Source organism: Diorhabda sublineata, chromosome X (genome assembly GCF_026230105.1).
Source record: "Diorhabda sublineata isolate icDioSubl1.1 chromosome X, icDioSubl1.1, whole genome shotgun sequence".
NCBI lineage: Eukaryota > Metazoa > Arthropoda > Insecta > Coleoptera > Chrysomelidae > Diorhabda > Diorhabda sublineata.
In genome coordinates, this window is record NC_079485.1 from 15,280,127 (window position 1) to 15,298,278 (window position 18,152).

Genomic DNA, 18,152 nt, shown 5'->3' on the forward strand with positions numbered 1-18,152 from the left:
GTTGAGTTAATAGGTTTAAGTTTACCTTCAGTCTCCGAAGATGATAACTTGGTTATCGAAACGCGTTTAATTGTGAGTGTAGTCGTAGTGTAAACATTGTACTCATTTTGACCAGATGTAGATTTGGAGATTTTTTATCTACTAGTGATCGTTTATTCAGGACGTAATTGCTGGAACTAAAATTCGGTACCTTCATTTCAATCAGAGTGGTTCAAAAAATCTTTGGTCGTGCGCAAAACCTTTTTGCCGATTGGGTTTGTACATAAAAAATGTGTATTTTGAAGAAGCCGTATTCTTGTGAGATAGCGAATTCGACTGCAGTTCATGCTCTGAAGATTGTAGTTTAAGTTTGTTCCAGAACATTTACATGAGTGCTTGAGAAGCGCAGGGAAGCTCTAGAGTATCAAAGCTTCTATTGAAATTCTATGTTAAAGACATAATTAAAAATACAGATCAAATGAATTAGTTTTGTCGGTTTGTTCTGTTTGAAATATCAGCAGTTGTTTGAGAAAGAGGCTAAAATTGATGACAGAAATCATCGTAGTCCCATCTTCGACACAATGTATTTTATGCTTTTACCCAAAATTCACCATCTGGAAAGGAAATCTCAAATATTCCTTTGTTTAAAATTTCATTAAAATTTCATGATCAAGTCTCACCTTACCAACACAAAATAAGGTAATCATTTGTAACCGAATCTCTGAAATAATCAGTTTAAGAACCCTCTAAAAAGTTTACTGCTTTTCGGAACTGTTCCCATATTAGTTTATTGTACTTTTATGTATTTTCGAACGTGCTTCAGTTTCGCCTCGTATATATTACGATTTACGATCGTTTTATTCTGCACCTTTATGCTATGAGAAAGTATCGATAAAACAATGCCGAAACAAATGTAATAAATAACATATTTAGTCATGGTTAATACACTTTTTTTAATTTCCGATTGTCAAGTTGTTTGTTTAGATATCAATGATATGATTAGTATTGTACTTTCTAACAGATAACTTCAATATGGTGTAATATGGTAGAGAAAGTCATCTTTAGACTTGTTGTAACTTCAACATAAATCATAATGGAATTTAAAAAAATCAACCGTTTATTTTCCGAAATATATTGAGTAATTGAGGAGAGATACGAAACATCTTCCAACGACTTTCCATAAACAAAAGATGCATTAATTAACTGCCTACACACTTGATTTTTGAAATTTCATATTTATAGGACATATACAGGGTGAAAATTGGAGTGAAATCTATTATGAAAAATCGTAGTGCAAAAATTTATGTCAAATACAGTAGGTTTTTGTGAGCTAGCGACCCCTTTGGTTTGAAAATGGGAAAAAATTGTTTTTGATTCTGAAAATTCTGAACGTTTTTCTTTGACCTTGACACCTCGATCTCGAAAAAGATGTCGGTAGCAGTAGCAATTACAAAAATTATTATAGGAGAAAAATATGAATTTTTCAAAATACTTACTTCAATTTGAATTGAATTTGAAAACTGATAGGTATAATTTTTTGAAAATCTGAACGAAAATACATAATCCTACATAATTTTGCACATATCTTAACTATATGGACACATTTTCCAGTTTTTTGACAAAAAACGAACAATTTTTGACATGCTCGTATATTACCCTTAATATTTCTAAGACTATCGAAGATGCACCCAGAAGTACCTGACCTGACCTATCATTGTATGTACGTGGTAACAAGTATTATTATGGAAATTAAGGTAGGTATTAGGTAAATGCAGTTCATCATTACTAAATCACGAACTTTCAATTCAATTAGACATCTTAATCATTGTTTTTTTCAAGTATGAATGGTGTTTGCTTGTGATTGATACAATAAATAGTGGAAAGCAGCAGTGAAAGCGAGGTTTAAAATGTACATGACAAAATTACTGATGCAGCAGCTGGTGCTACAACACAATTACGAGGATTGTTCCAGAAATGTCTGGCCTGACCTAGAGATGGCGGTAGTCGCTAGTAAAATACCACTGTAATAGTACACATTCTATACAGCATATGTTTCAAGTTTGGACACGCTTCGTTGTTTAACCAATATAAAAGCAGAACTTGATTTTACTTTGGGCGAGACTGTTTCTTCGTTATTAACAGTAAAATATTGGGTAGCAAAGTTTAGACGAGACCGTACGAAATAGGAAGACCAGCATCGAAGGAGTGGACCAAATGAGGTGACGACTTCAGAATTATTGAAGAAAATCCACAAATCAGTACTGGATGATAGTCGACTGAAAGTGCGCGAGCTAGCAGTCATAGTATGCATTTGAAAAAGTGCGATACATTGCAAATTAACTGAAAATTTGGACATGAGAAAGCTGTGCGCAAGATGAGTGCCGCGTTTGTTCAAAATGGAACAAAAATAGTGTCGTCAAGAGGTTTCCATCGAGTGTTTTTGTTTCACAGAAATAAAGCAGAATTTTAGCGGCGTTTTATAACCATGGATGAAACGTGGATTCATTACTTCACACCCGAAACAAAAGAACAATCAAAACGATGGAATTGAAAGGGAGAACTGGCTCCAAAGAAGGCAAAGACCGTTCCACCTGCAGGCCAAGGTCATTGCTTCGTTTTTTTGGAATACGCAAGGGATAATTTTCATTGACTATCTTGAAAAAGGAAAAACTATCAACGGCGAATATTATGCGAACTTATTGCAACGTTTGAGCGAAGAAATCAAGCAAAAATTGCCACAACTGGCTAAGAAGAAAGTGGTGTTTCATCAAGAAAATGCACCAGCTCACATATTCGTTATAGAAATGACCAAAATTCATGAATTAAAGTTTGAATCGCTACCTCATGCTACCTAGTCGCCAGATTTAGCCCCATGAACTATCGAACTTATTGAACATCGGTAGAAAGAGATTATGTTGAAAAATAATATATTTTTTTCCAAAATTTTTGTGTTCCCTTTGTTGGGCCAGGTACTTCTAGAACCCTCCTCGTATGAAATATCGACAATTTTTATAATTTACCAATGAACAAAACCTATATCTAATTGATTGTTTATGTTTAATTCCTTCAAATTTGTATTTGTAGGAAGTATACAGGGTGAAACTTGTAGTAAATCATTCGGTGAAAATAATACTATAGAAAATCATAATATTTGCAGCTGTAGAATAAATACTTTGCAATGAAGAAAATCTAAAGAGGAACGTTAGTACTATCAAAGAAAAAATACAATAACTTTATTGTGATTATCAAGCATTACTTTTCAACTTTTGGTACAAAACTTCTTGTATGGTTTTTTAATAGAAATTTTTTTTGTCTCTGACTCTGATGGAATTTCACTAAACAAAAGCTTCAGTTGATCATTTTAAAAAATATTATAGCGGAAAAATTGAGAAAAATCCATGAAAACTGATTTGTTTTGAAAATTAATATAATTTTCAGAAACTCTGGACGGAAATACATATTCCTACATAATGTTACGAACAAGTCCGCGATATGGGCCCTGAAGCCGGTCCTGTCCGATTCTAGTGGAATTCTAAATTAGGCTAAGGCGCGACTCGTTTGATTACGTTCGATATGCCCGAAATTCGTTTGATATTTGTTTTTCATATGAGGTTTTATCATAGCAGGTAATTTGTTTGCATCGTTTCTTTTGAATCAATTGATTTGTTTCGTTTCTTTATTTTCTAGAATTTTTGAGAACTTCGTTCGGATATATAAACGAGTTCATTTCGTGCAGATTAGTTAGTTTATAATAAATAGTCATAGTGAACAGAACGAAATAAAAAAATTTTTAGCGATCAGTTAATTATTGAAAGTTAGTTAAGTCTATTGTGCAAATAAATTAAGTACGTAAAAGACAGTGCCTATAAATTGACCCCACGGATGTAAATAAATTTAAAAAAAAAAAGCATTTTATAATTATAAACGGCAAAATTTTGAAAAAAGGTTTAACATGCTCGTAACAACAGCTTTTTCGTGATTATACGAAGCAAGTTATATAACGTCAAATCTGAACTTTTGAAATAAAATTTCCGATATTGACACTTAAGTTTGTGAATCAAAAATTTTTTTGACTCTGATGTTAATGAAAGTTTCCTAAAAAAATATTATAAGGGGAAAATTGATTAATATTATCCGGATATTCCGGAAAACTCTATTTAAAAATTCTTTGGAATGTAAAATCTGAAGTTTTGAAACAAAATTTTATATTTTGGTCTGAAAATGGAAAAAAACTTCTTGAATATGTCGAAATTTTTCACAAAGAGGCTTTTTACACGAAAATTTTGAAAAAAATTTGGTCTGTTCGAAAAAACTTGCTGGAAGTTAAATATTTCGGAAAGATACAAAAAAATTTGATATTATGTATATATATCATCCATAAATTTTCACTTATTAACCTTTTTATTCTCAGAAATCACCTCTAACTCAAACCCTTATCTACCTCAAAATCAAGTTTTGTGTAGTTTTTCAATAGCATATTGAGGTTTTGAGCGCGTCTTGAAATATCGGAAATATTTAGATACAAATTTAGATACAAAGAGCAATTTAAAGTATGCATAACAAAGTTGTAGTGGCTATTCTACAGTCGTACACAAATGATTTCCAAAAAAGTTTATTATTTTTTACAGAATAATATTTTACAAACTAAAGAGTATGCGGTGAAAAAAATTAATAACCTGACTGTTTCCTCAAAATAAATGGTGTAATATAAAACTTGAAAGTTAGTTTTACTAACCAAAGTCGGCTTTCAGCTTTATGTAATTTGAGAAAGCCGTTATAACTGGCCTAACCCACGTCGGAAATGCAAAGTGTAGTTCTTTGAAATTTGGCTATTTTTCTCTTTTTTTCTTTGATTATTTTACAAATTAGGCCGTATGTTGCCTTCAACGGTAATGAGCTGCAGATGGGTTCGAATCTATTCAGATGAATTTGTTAACCCATTATAATTTAATGCTGTAAACAGAGTTCACTTTTTTTGGTAGAGTAAAGTATTGAAATATATGCAATTCCCAAAAAAAAGCTCCAAAACCTTTAAGGGAATCGATCAATTTTTTAAATCACTCAAGTTGTTGAGAAGTTTGTGTATCGGGAGCACAATATTGATAGGAATGTGTACTTAGGGGCCATCCATAAAGTACGTCACACGAATTTTAGGACTTCTGAACCCCTCCCCCCGTCCTTATCACAGGTTGTCACATTTTTATAACCCCCCCCCCCCCTCCTGATGTGACGTCACACATTTTTTAAATTTATGTATGTATTTAAAAATAATCGAGAGAAAACAGCTATTTTCATTTTTTACTTATTTTTATTAAATAATAATCTAATAAAATCAACATTATGTCCAACGTTTCATAAAATTTTTCAAATTTTCAATTCACATCCAAACTTTGCGTTTTAGTATTTTATATGTTAACATGTGACGTCACAAAACTATTGACCCCCTTGTCACACGATGTCACACTTCGGTGATACCCTCCCTCCCCATTAACGTGTGACGTACTTTATGGATGGCCCCTTATAGGAAAGTTTCCTTCTACCAAAAAAAAAACACTGTTAACTCTTCTGAGAATGTAGCAATATTAGATCTCATTCGTTATTTATATAACGAATCCATAATTGTCGTTTCAATAAAATTGCATATAAATTTTTCTTTGAACCATAACTCGAAGAGGGTACCTTCAATATCCTCGTGGTAATCTGAAAAGCTATCCTTTAAATCCTTCTAACTTAATGATCACTCCATCATATCCCGGCTGACAAACCATGTTTCATCCAAGTAATAGATTTGTCTTCCTTCATAACATCATTCCACTTTACTGTTTGTCTTTTATTTACCGTTTCTAAGATCATGTAAAAAAATTTTCTAGGGTTCGTACCGAACATACCTTAAGGATATGTTTCCTTTTCAATTCTTCAATAATATTTTGAAGATTTTGTATTATGTTTGATGTGATCGCATTTTGGAGTGGAGGTTTTTTCGTCTCATTGCTTTGCAATTTTATGGAGTGTAGTTTGAGAATTATGCGGTTAAAAACGGTTAAATTCACTTTTTGAGCATCTTTTGATAGATGTTGCCTTCTCTTTTCAAGTGTTTGCCTTCTCTTTATGCATGATTGATCTTCAAGCCACGGTTTATTATTCACAAATCTTTTCATTTAAAAATAAATTGACCTTCAATACATCACACACTTGCACAGCTCACAACTAAATACTGACTGTGAATCGGAAACCCTACTAAAAGTACCTACCTGATAATTACAGAAAAACTATTTCGAATTATATATAATACCCTATATACGTTCAATATTTTCTCAGTATTATTTGATTTAGTAACCTATTTTATTTAGGAATTCCAAGGGATCAATTTTTTGTGCAAAGTTGTTGTTTATCTATACTTTTAAATAAATCACTGATTCTCAAAATTGAATATTATAATGAGGACCTTGACAAGTTGTTTACGATCCATTTCTCAGTGGGGCGTCTCTTATTTCTTTTTGTAAAGATAAAATTTAATGATCGGCATTATACTAATTGTTATTATAGGAGTTTTAGTAAGTATAGCACACGTTATTAACCATGAATTGCATTAAATAATTGAAAATATCATAACTTCGAACAAGAAGTAACTTTCATGGTTTTGAATTTGAACAAATGAATAAATGAGCAATTTTTGAATAACTTACCTATGAGACGTTGCATGAAAAAATACGTTATCTTTACAAACACTCGATTAAGACTAATAATGAGTTAGTAATACTTCAGGTTTTTATCTACCCTTCAAGTGCTTGTTCCTTCCCTCAATACACTCTATTTTCCTGATTCGAACTTACGTGATTTCTAACGAAAAATTTACGTAGTCGATGCTTCACGATGTAGGATGAGGTGTATGAAGCATCAATTTTTTTATTGTTTTCAAGTGGTTACAAAAGTGTATGAATATAGGTGGTGATTACTTTCATACTTTCAGCGCAAATGAAATCATTTTTCTAATGAGACTAGTACTTTTCTTGTACCTTGTATCCCCTCGTACTAGCCAACAAAAAATCGTGTGTAATCGATTCATTTATCATAAAACCTTTAATAACACGTATCCTACTAAACTGATTACCCATAACCCCCTAAATAAAACATTAAAACTAAATTAAATTCTAATTTTAAGTAGAACATTATTTTCCAGTTGCAAATTATGACATCACAAGCGATAAATTACATTATTTGTAAATGCAGATGAAATAAATGTTTACTATTAATAAATTCCAAGAGCGGCTCATAAATATCTGGTCTACAAAAATAAAAGGACTTTGGTTTTAATACGTGCAAACGACATCGCTGAGCACAGCTGAGTACCGAAATGAACATAATCACTTTTACTAGTTAGTGTTCTGGAACGAAGCGACAGACCGACTCGAATATTAAGGCTACCGAGGAGTTCCTTCGTTTAACAAATTACCGAAAAAATAAAGTAAAATAAACCATCGACTGAGTACTTTTGGAGATTAATAGAAAAGTATTTTTAGAATCGCTAAAAAGGATTAAAATAAAACACAAACCGCTCTTACTACTCGTTCGATTGAACAGTCAAATCTTGATTAAATTCCAACATACCCTTGTAGTATATTTAAGCATCATTCTTAATAAATATTTCGTAAGCTAAATTTAATAATGTTGTTTCTCTGAAAACGTTTCACTGATAAACCTCTTCTGCCTCTGAACATACGCGTTTTTGCCCTAAACCAATAATCTGTTAAAAAAGACAATATTGACAAAGTAAATTTGTTCACTAAATGGATTTGAACGCCGGAGGTGTCTACTGTTCCGCCTCCGGCCAACTAGCAGCTGCCTACAGACCGGACCAGGTAAACAATAAAAAATACTAATAGGGCATTCGTTTAATGTCTATGCAGATGAGAATTTTCCTTCTGTTTCTTCTGTTTGTTACCTAATTGTACTCCTTTAATAGTTAGAGCTTTTGTACGGCTACTTTTCCTTATGCGGGGTGCCTACGATAAATCAAAACTGCACAACGTAACTCGCTAAAATTTCCATTTCCATTCCATTTGCACAAATAGCTTTCCTCCAATAAATGAATAAATCCATTGAAAATACACTCGTGAGCAAACAAGTCGATGTTTGCGATCAAAAGTTTCTAGTACAAAATCTATTCTCTATCTGATTTTAGCATCTCAAATCCGTTAGTCAACAGTAAAGAAAATACATGCTTCAATTCGTCAACATAATAATTTGTTTGATTAACCTATCAATATTTAGTGTTTCCTCCCTCGGCTCTAATAACAGTTTCCAATCGCTTTTTCATGGATCGAATAAGATTCTTCAATCGATCTTGTTCGATGCTAACCCTTTCTCCAGTGAGCTGAGTTTTAAGATCTGATTTTGTGGCTGGTGCAGGATTTCTAGCCCGAACGTTTCTGAAGTTTTCTCTTCTATAAACTCGTCCTCTTTTATCGCTAACATGTAGGCACACTCTGCTTTCGTCTGAGAAGAGAATGGAGTCCCATAGGTCGTCAGTCCAATTAACGTGTTCTCTGGTAAATCGTAGACGGGCTGCTCGGCAGGTTGGGGCTAGTAGCTGGCCTTTTTGACACAAGGTTAGCTGCCTTAAGTCTTTTCATCATTGTCCCGCCACTCACAGCCTCTCCTCGCGTTTCTCTGAGCTCTTGTTGAACTTGTACACCCGGTTACTCAGTCATGAGCTGAAAATGGATCGGTCATATCTCTCGAATGTGCACCTTTTTCGCCCGGAATCGAGTCATCGATTAAAGTTACCAGTATCTTGATAACGATAAGAAAGTTGATAATAATTTATTTCGACATTGTGGTTCACTGCCATCACAGTTAGTGTTGCTGTTCGAATTTACTTATACGGATTTTAAAAAGGTTCATAATGAAGGGGTGAGCCAGATTTCTTGATTTATTTCTTATAGACAACATTGTGTAACAGACATCGGAATATTACTCAGTAATATTACTTTCGAAACACATTGTACACCAAACACATAATAAAAATGCCACTGAATTACATTTAGCAGCCTGTCTCGTTCACTGCTGAACATAAGCCTATTTTAACCTTTTAACCTAGACCATTTTGCTTTGTCTTGGGCATATTGGATCCCGTTGAAAGATATCCTTTTCTAATCATCCATCCATTGTGTCGGTGGTCATCCCCTATTTCTGTATTCTTCATCCCTGGGACGCCATTATAGTTATCTCTCCGTCCATCTATTACCTGTCAATTTTGCGACATAGCCAGACCAGTTCCATTTTGAATGTACGACTCTTCCAATTGCATTCGTAACCTTGTTCTCCTATACAGTTCTTTGTTTAGTATTTTATCTCGTAATGTCACTCCTAACATGGATATCTCCATGACTCTTTGAGCTATTTTATTTACAGTTTTTTGTGTCAATATTAGTATTTCCGAGCCATTAGTCAATATTAGGAGAACAAGATTCGTTTGATACATGTCGGTATATCTGACTTGAATACATGTCTCAGCTTGCCAAATGCAGTTCAAATCTTTCTGTTTAGTTCGCAGGTTTGATTATCTCTTTCCATTCGGATCTCATGTCCAGATATTTGTAGGATGTTACGTATTCCATTTGGTTTCTTTCTAACATTAGGTTACGATTGGGGACTAAATTTGTCATAAATTTGGTCTTGGCAATAGTTATATTTAAGCATACTTCTTGGAAAGTTGGAGATAGTGAGATCATTTTATTAACCTTGTCTAGGCAGCTGAGATCAGTACAAGATCGTCGGCAAAATGCAAATGGTTTAGCTTTCAACCACGTTTATGTCCTTACTGCCTTACTGTCTAGTTCGGTCTTTCTAACGTGTATTTTAAGTTGTGCCATATTTTCGGACGCCCTTTTCGATCCCGGATCGATCTGTTTTTGCATATAATTTGACCTTTTCTATTGCCTGCTATTAAGGTAGGTCTCTCCTATAACAAGATTTCTTCAGCCCACCCCTTTCCGAGATATAACCATTAAATAGTGGTGACTAAAATTGAGTTTTTATAATCTTTTTCTAAAATTCCAGTAATGCTAGAAACTTGAAATTCTGTCATTATCGTGCAACCGCAAATGACTAACTACGGGTATTTTTTCAATATTCCTGTTGCATACGGGGGTGAATCATATTACATTTTACATCTTCATTGTTTTCTACTCAATTTATTAAAAAAATTATATATGATGGTGTGATTTTTTTTCTTTGCAGCTATTGGTTTTAATATTTCTGAACAAAACAAGGATTTCAAGTTATAATTTTATTTCATAAAACTTCATCCGAAAAAAAGTTTTGATATGAAATAAAGGGGATGCTGCTAATTCCACCCCCATATAATGTAACAGGAATATTGAAAAAATACCCTTAGTTAGTCCTTTGCCAATGCACAAATATGACAAAATTTCAAGTTTCTAGCATTACTGGAATTTTAGAAAAAATTATAAAAACTCAATTCTAGTTACCACCTTTAAAGGGTGAACGGAAAGGGGAGAGCCGAAAAGAATTTATAAGTTATAGAAAACTCCTGAATTTTGTCGCATGAATTTAGAAATGCTCTGTTTATATGTATGCAATGTAGTGGTGGTCTATACGGTAGTTTCCAATAGCTTTAAACAATTCATGATGGTTTATTGAGTCAAACGCCTTGTCATAGTCGACGAATACTAATACTATTAGCTTATTGTATTCTACATTATTTATAATAATGACTTTATTACGTTTGTTAGTCACCCGTAAGTTTTGTGATTAATTGATTGATTTAATTAACTAAAAAACATGTTTGCTAAATTTTCATTGCCATATATTGTTTTAGAAAATCAAGTTCAACAGTACGGAGAGGTTAATCAACTAGGTGGGGTTTTTGTGAATGGAAGACCTCTTCCAAATGCAGTGAGGCTGCGCATAGTGGAATTGTCTCAAGTTGGAATAAGACCTTGCGACATTTCCAGGCAGCTTAGGGTATCCCACGGGTGCGTTTCGAAAATTTTAGCAAGGTATCATGAAACTGGTTCTATTTTACCCGGAGCGATAGGTGGATCGAAACCTCGGGTAACCACACCAAAGGTAAGAGCAAAAAAGAAAAAATAATACAATCCTTGACATTTGGTACGGTATTTGTTAAATTACTTCATGATCATCTTTTGAAATTTGACATGTTATTTACTTCTGTTGCAGGTTGTAGCATACATAAAAAAATTGAAACAAAAAGACCCTGGAATATTCGCGTGGGAAATCAGAGACCGACTCCTTTCAGACGGCGTTTGCGACAAATATAACGTACCTTCTGTTAGTTCAATCAGCAGGATACTTAGAAATAAAATTGGAAGTTTAGTACACTCCCAACCATATACTCATCCCTCATACAGCACAATATACCCAACGTACACATATCCGCAGCAAAAGCTATCTCCACCACCCTCCCAGAGGCATGGTACTTCTCATTGTTGGCCAAGTTCTCATTCAGTTACTGATATTCTAGCTGGAGTTCAAGCAGCCAGTTATAGAAGATCTCATGGAAACACACAAGCCCCACCTTTGCCTGATTTATTAGCAGGCGTTCAAGCAGCTGGATACAGAGGCTCTCACGGCAATCCTCCCGCTCCACCGTTACCTGATGTTTTACAATCTGGGGCTTCCCCAACAGGCGTCGATCATTTTTCCCAGAACTATAATTATTACATGTACTTTCAATCAGGAAATACCGCTGCTATGCATATGGTGAATGGTATAAATAGCGGCATGGGACCTCTTCCTCTAACAGGATCGCAGATGTGAATCTAAGATACAGAGTTTCGCTCTAAAACGATCTACTTTAAAATGAATCTGATAGTGAGTGTAATAAACAAAGCGAGAGAATTTAGTGGTTTTTCTAAATCGCAAGGACGATAAGTGGACTACCAGTATTACGTATTTTATGAACTACAGCTAATATCACAAGTATTTATGCAGCACAGAAGGATCTAGAACACTGCAAATAATATCCCCAGCAATAGCAAGCTTTATTTCAAAAAACAATTCAATAATCATATTTTCTTATTCAATTATTTATAACTTATATATGCGTTGGACTTTATGTGCAATTATATTTATTTCTTTTCTAAGAACAGTGATCTTTCTAGTGTTAAGACTTGTCTACGAGGTGATAACAGCGAGAAATTGTTGAGCACAACAGAATATAATGAGAAAAGTATAATTATCACCTAATTAAGTTTACATTCTATTCAGCTGCTTAATCAGTGAACTGTGATTTTCAATCGTTGAAAATAAACGTGCAATTATACATTCATCAGGGGCTGATCGCTAGACCAGTAAATATGTTGTCATGGCATAAAGCGAGCTAGAAAAAGATATATTTTTATTTATTATTTGCTAAAAATATAAAATATATCGAAGAAATACGAGGGTGGTCCATCAAATAAGGTTTCCAAGGAGCTGCGGACACTAAGAACGCTGTTAAGCAGGATTTGGTGAAACTAGCGTCTATTTTCATTATCATTTTGGTAGCTTCCATTTAATTCTCACATCAATTAATTCGTTTTTTGTGTGCAAAAAACATTCCTCCGGTGGACATTCATTCCTAACCAATCATGTGAGGTATATGGAGAAAAGTGTAGAGTGTGCAGCATGTGCGCAAATTGTGCAGAGAATTCATAGATGGATGTAAAGATTCGAATGGAATACTATCCCTCACACCCCAGACTTATCCCCCAGTGTTTACCGTTTCTTCCCCGAATTAAACAAACTCTTGGGAGGGATGCATTTCACAGCTGACTCATGCATAAAGAATACGGTGGACCACATGCAAAAATGCATTGATCTGAATGGTGATTATGTCAAAATCTGAACTTTCCAAACATGTATTATTGTTGTTTTTCATTGTGAAAATTCGTTAGGAACCTTAGTGAAGGAAACACTAAATAAATGTTTTCGGGAAAATCTTGCAAGAACTAGCGGGTTTTCCAGATTTTTTTCACCGTGACCTTCTTGTAAAAGTGTATTCTCCTTTTGTATATTTCTGCATCTTCAGTTTCTTTCATTTCGTGCTGTACTTTTTTTGTTTCGCTCTCATCTGTAATCTCGCAATTCCACCAAAGTGTTTCAAACTTTCGTTATAAACATTTTTCATTATAAACCCACAGGCTTCTAAATAACTTATGTATACCTCCTCAAGAATTCGATGGCTGTTTTGTGATACAAAAATGCAAAATTCGAAATGTCAACTTTTCTTGTACGCCCAGTGGTGACTAGAAACGCATTAGTTCCGACTATTTTTCAATAAAACTCACTCGCCAAGAAATTTCCATCGAGGAATCCACTGATGCAAAGATAAAACTAATTAGGTATGTTTTGTGGTTGCAAGGATCCTGTTTACAAACCTTCGAGTATTGGTGATGTAAAGTTCTAGGTACGTAGGTATAGCAACTTTTGTTTTGGTACTATTGTCTAACATATTCAATAATGAGATTTATACTTTGGAGAAGAAGTGACGACTGATTTTCGTTTGCAACTTCAGTTGTTCAATTACTCGTTTTTGTTACCAGCTCCGCTTCTAATTAGAACAAACTTGTGACAACACTGTTTATGCCAAAAGTACTGTCGACTACTAGTCCAAAAAATTTCCAATCGTTAAGCTATTTTATAAAGTTCGAAGCCTCAGATATTTGTCAGTTGACAGGTGACATTTGACGTGTTATTAATATATGGTCTTATAAAAGAAATAAAAAGTATAGCGATTTATAGTTTTACTCACAGTGTATTTTGTTGTGCATCGCGTCAGGTTTTCGAAATCCATTTACCCATTTTTGAAACAATTCTGCGTCTGAGGGACTAAACAAAAAAGTTTAAAACTGTTGGTAACTATTTTATTTATTGTTCATTTGAATGTTTGCTTTAAAAGCTTTAAATTATTATTTAATTATTTGTACAAAACAATAAGGTTAATTAGTTTTAAGCAAAGTAGAGTGTGTTGATTTGTAGAGGTGATTGGAAAGTAAAAAACTGAATATATGAAATTGTTGAAATTTGTATGTTAACAGTTATTAGCTACATACAAGATGGCTAGACTGGAATTAAGTAGAAAAATTAACAGGATATATTTCACAAGTGCTTGGACCTGTTAATATTTTTATATATAAAATCTTTTCGTGGAAGACGGATGCGTGCATCGAGCGTACCGTGGTTCAAGCGCATAGATGATATAGGAGAGTGCATCGAGCGCACAGATTATATAGGAGAGCGCACATTTGCATATATAAAGACGGCATCTTTAATCCCTGTATTTAGTTTGAAATGTTTATTACCGTAAATAAAAGAACAAAAAATTATAAGAAACTAACAAAGAGTTAATACTCTAGTCTCCTAACTTAACCTAACTTAACCCTATCTAACTATTTTTAAATTAAAAGGCTTTTTTGTGGAGAATTCAAAATACGAAATTTTTAGTTATTTCGAACCTAAGCCAAAAATGCACTCATTTTTAGAAAAAATGATTTTTTCTATCAATTTTTGTTCAATATTTTATATGAAATTGAACATTTGCTCATTTTGGAAAATCTTAGATGTTGCTGATGGTTTTTCGTTTGGTCTCAATGATAATAATTATTCAAAAGTACGAATGTTTGCCCATCTCTAGGACTCACTTCGGCAGATCAAATTTTCTTGTGCGCTCGTCGAACGAACTTTCGTATTCAACACAGGTGGTGTGCGCTAGATGCACGAAATGTTTTCTTAATGTGCCTGTGCGCTCGATGCACGTGCACTACTCGAACCCCACCGTGGAAGACATATAAAAACTTCAAAATGCTTTTTTAAAATATTTCTTAAAACTACATAAGGATTCGAAAGCATCGAATCCGAAAGTTGAAAGGTACCCCATAAAATCTCGGGTCCTCAAAATATTCAAAGTCAAACGGTTACTTGCAAATATCTCGTTTCCTTTGGCTTTAATGTTTTCCATGTCTATTATACAGGGTGTTTCGCATAATAACCGACACAGAGCAGAGGCGTATAGGGCCTCAAAGTTGGACCAAAAATTTCAAAAAAATTAATAACTTTCCAGGCCTTTAAAATAGAAATGGCTTTAAAAATTGACTATTTTTATATAAGAGAAAGTAATAAAACCTATTTATTAATTCAAAACTTAAAGAAAGTTAAACAAAATTACTGATGAAATGATCCAGCCACTCATTGTAAATATTGGTTGAAACGGTTCATTTTATGATTCCGATTCAGATTGATAAGGTTAAGGTTTTTTCGTTCAGATGCTTGGATAAAACCAGGTAAAAATATGAGTATACACCATATATATATATATATATATATATATATATATATATATATATATATATATATATAAATATTCATTATATCGTGTACTTGTTTTTTACATAAAATATTTTTCTAAAAAAGATATTTATTTCTTTTAGTCATACGTAAACTATCTTGACTAGCCATATAAAACGAGAGAAAAAGAAGGAATTTTTGAGACTTTTGATATTTGGTGACGCGGATATGGCAACTGCCAAAATGAATTTTTTCCCAGTATGAGGCTGATCTATATAATTCTACCACTACGTATCTCTGTAATAATAATCAGCGTAATAAATGTGCCCCTAGTGTCATCAAACTAATTGACAATTATGTTTATTTTCATTTGGTCACCTTGTTTATAATTTTCAAAACAAATGAAAAATATCATTGTATCTAAGTACAATTGAATAATCAATAAAGTTTATAATAAAAGTACTGTAGTTTTATTCTGATAAAGTCCCATATAAAATTTGACAATTAAGGAATCATGACGATGTTCTACGAGATGTACAACAAAAGTTATGCTTGTAAGCTGTTCATATTAAAAAGCTTTTGAAAGATGCCACTACAAGTATTAAAAATTGTTCATGAACTTACGAGATTTTGCAGTTTAAAGGAATAATTTATTTAAGAAATTTTCACATCAAAAACCCATAAATGATAAAAATTTACTTACGAGATTTTGCAATTTAACCATCGATATATACTTACCTACAATATGGAATGGATATGGGTTAAGAAAATAAAATACGAATCGATCGACAAAAAAAATTAGATAAAATAAATCAAACATAGTTTTTTGTATTTTTTGTAGCGAGTTATATTTTAAAAGTAAAGATTTACTTTTTTAAAAAAAACTTTATTAACTCGATGACTACAACAATAAGTGATAGAATGAAGACTAACTGTATCAATGAATTAACAAACATTAAATAAATGGAAAAATGCTGAATATAGTAACTGCTGAATGTCTGCTGATAACATTAAAAATATTCTCAGGTTTTATGAGAAAACTAGAAATGTTGAATACAATTGAATATAAAAAAAATAGTAGATATTTGTTAACAGGATGTTTCTACACATTTTTGCTGATAAAGTTAGAAAATTATGGTCAAGTTTCATTATAAGAAAATAAGGTGTATGAACTGCACTATTATCACTTTATTATATTGAATTATGTAATTGTCTCTATATGACTCCACCCCTCTTCGTTGAAAGTATGTCCTCGTGGCTTCGGCTTCAATAGGGATTGGGGTAATTCCTTTGGTTCACCCTGGTATCGTTCTTGTTTTTTTCTAAAAATTCTTTTATACAAGTACAAAAATAGTGTGGCTACTAAAATAAAAATTATTGTTGCTGTTATTCCTAGATGGCTTTGATGGACTTCTATAGGTAACAAGTTTGGTTCATGAAATTGTGGTTGCAATTTGGTTAGATCTTCCAAATGTAAATTGTTAATATTAATTTTGTTATGAATTTCTGTGGGTTCTTTGAGGCCAATAAATACAATTGCTGTTTCTCAGTATGACGTTTCAATGATTTAAAATTGTGTTTGCAGTCTTCACTTAAACTTGTTATTTTCTTCGAGAAATGATTGTATTTCCATTAGGTAATTATGTGAGAAGTGAAAAGTCGTTTTTTACTTCGGCGAAATTGCAGCGTAATGATTTCTTTTAATTCTTGTTGTTTAATTAAGTCTACATTTAGGGTTTCTTGGTTACTGAACGTTATTGTTCTAAGTAAAATTTGAATATAGTTTCTTAGGTTCCTAATTTGTTCTAACTGAATATGGATAACAATTTCGTTGTTAAGTCTATTATTTAAAGTATTCGATTCTTTGAGTATGTTTTCTGCAAAAATTTGAGTTTTACTTAAATTTGTTTGCCAACGTTGGGTCCTGCAAACGTATGTAACTTCGAAATTTCGGTCATTAGTTTATTTTCGTTTAATTAGTTTATTAGTAGGTTTTTGAATTTCTATTCTATTCTTTTGATTATATTAGTGGGTCGCGCATACATTCTAAGTTTGTTTATATCTTCTGAAAGCAATTCAACATCTCTTTGATAGATTTTTGCCAAAGAATTTTTGATTTCTTCGATAATTATACTAAAATAAATCTTATGATAGTTGACCTTATATTTTCCTAATCCTAAATTATCTAAAATGTAACTTGGGGGTTCAATTGTTTTGACTTGAAGTGCCTGGCTGACTATCTTCATGGTTAACCTGGAAAGATTTTGTATTTTTAATCATGTGTTTGCTGATCTTTTTAGATTTTTGAGAAACTACTTTATCATTTGATCTATTTGTATCTACTAACATTTTTTTATATTTTGGTTTACTTTTATTTCGTGGCTCCATATCTAGATAAACAATGTCTGTTTTGGGGATATCATCTTTTCTTTCTATATTAATTTTATCCAGTTGTTCTGTTCTTTTTGTAAGTTGTTTTTTATAAAGGTCATTAAAAAATGGAATAATTTCTATTTTTCGATATTTGTTGTAATCTTGGTAGATTTGTTTATGATTTGTTTTGTATAGATTTAGATTTTCATATGGTCCATATAGGAGTGAAAATGGGGTAAAATTTGTTACTGAGTGAATGGATTGGTTATATATAAGAATAGCAGTTGTAACTAAATCAGTAATATTTAATCATTAATTTCGTATGCTTGGAGGTAACTGGAGAATAAATCGAGTATTGTTAAAAATTGTTGATTTTCTATACAGAATACGACGTTTATGTGAAGGTTTTCGAAGGTTTTTTAGAAATTCGAGGGCGGGAAATGGTATTTTTTGAGGGTTCCTATCGTCTTTTAAGGTGAGACATAATT

The 18,152-nt window shown here is 32.7% G+C and overlaps 1 protein-coding gene across 2 annotated transcripts in view; it reads left to right on the forward strand.

The window, feature by feature from the left end:
* Positions 1–14,021, forward strand: part of LOC130450816 (paired box protein Pax-1) — a 36,251-nt gene extending 22,230 nt beyond the window's left edge. For both annotated transcript variants that reach the window (XM_056789458.1, XM_056789456.1), the window contains exons 2-3: positions 10,823–11,073; positions 11,185–14,021. In XM_056789458.1, the coding sequence (XP_056645436.1) occupies positions 10,823–11,073; positions 11,185–11,784 (851 nt within the window). In that variant the 3' untranslated portion in view covers positions 11,785–14,021. The remainder of the gene's footprint in view (positions 1–10,822; positions 11,074–11,184) is intronic.
* Positions 14,022–18,152: the final 4,131 nt, after the last annotated feature.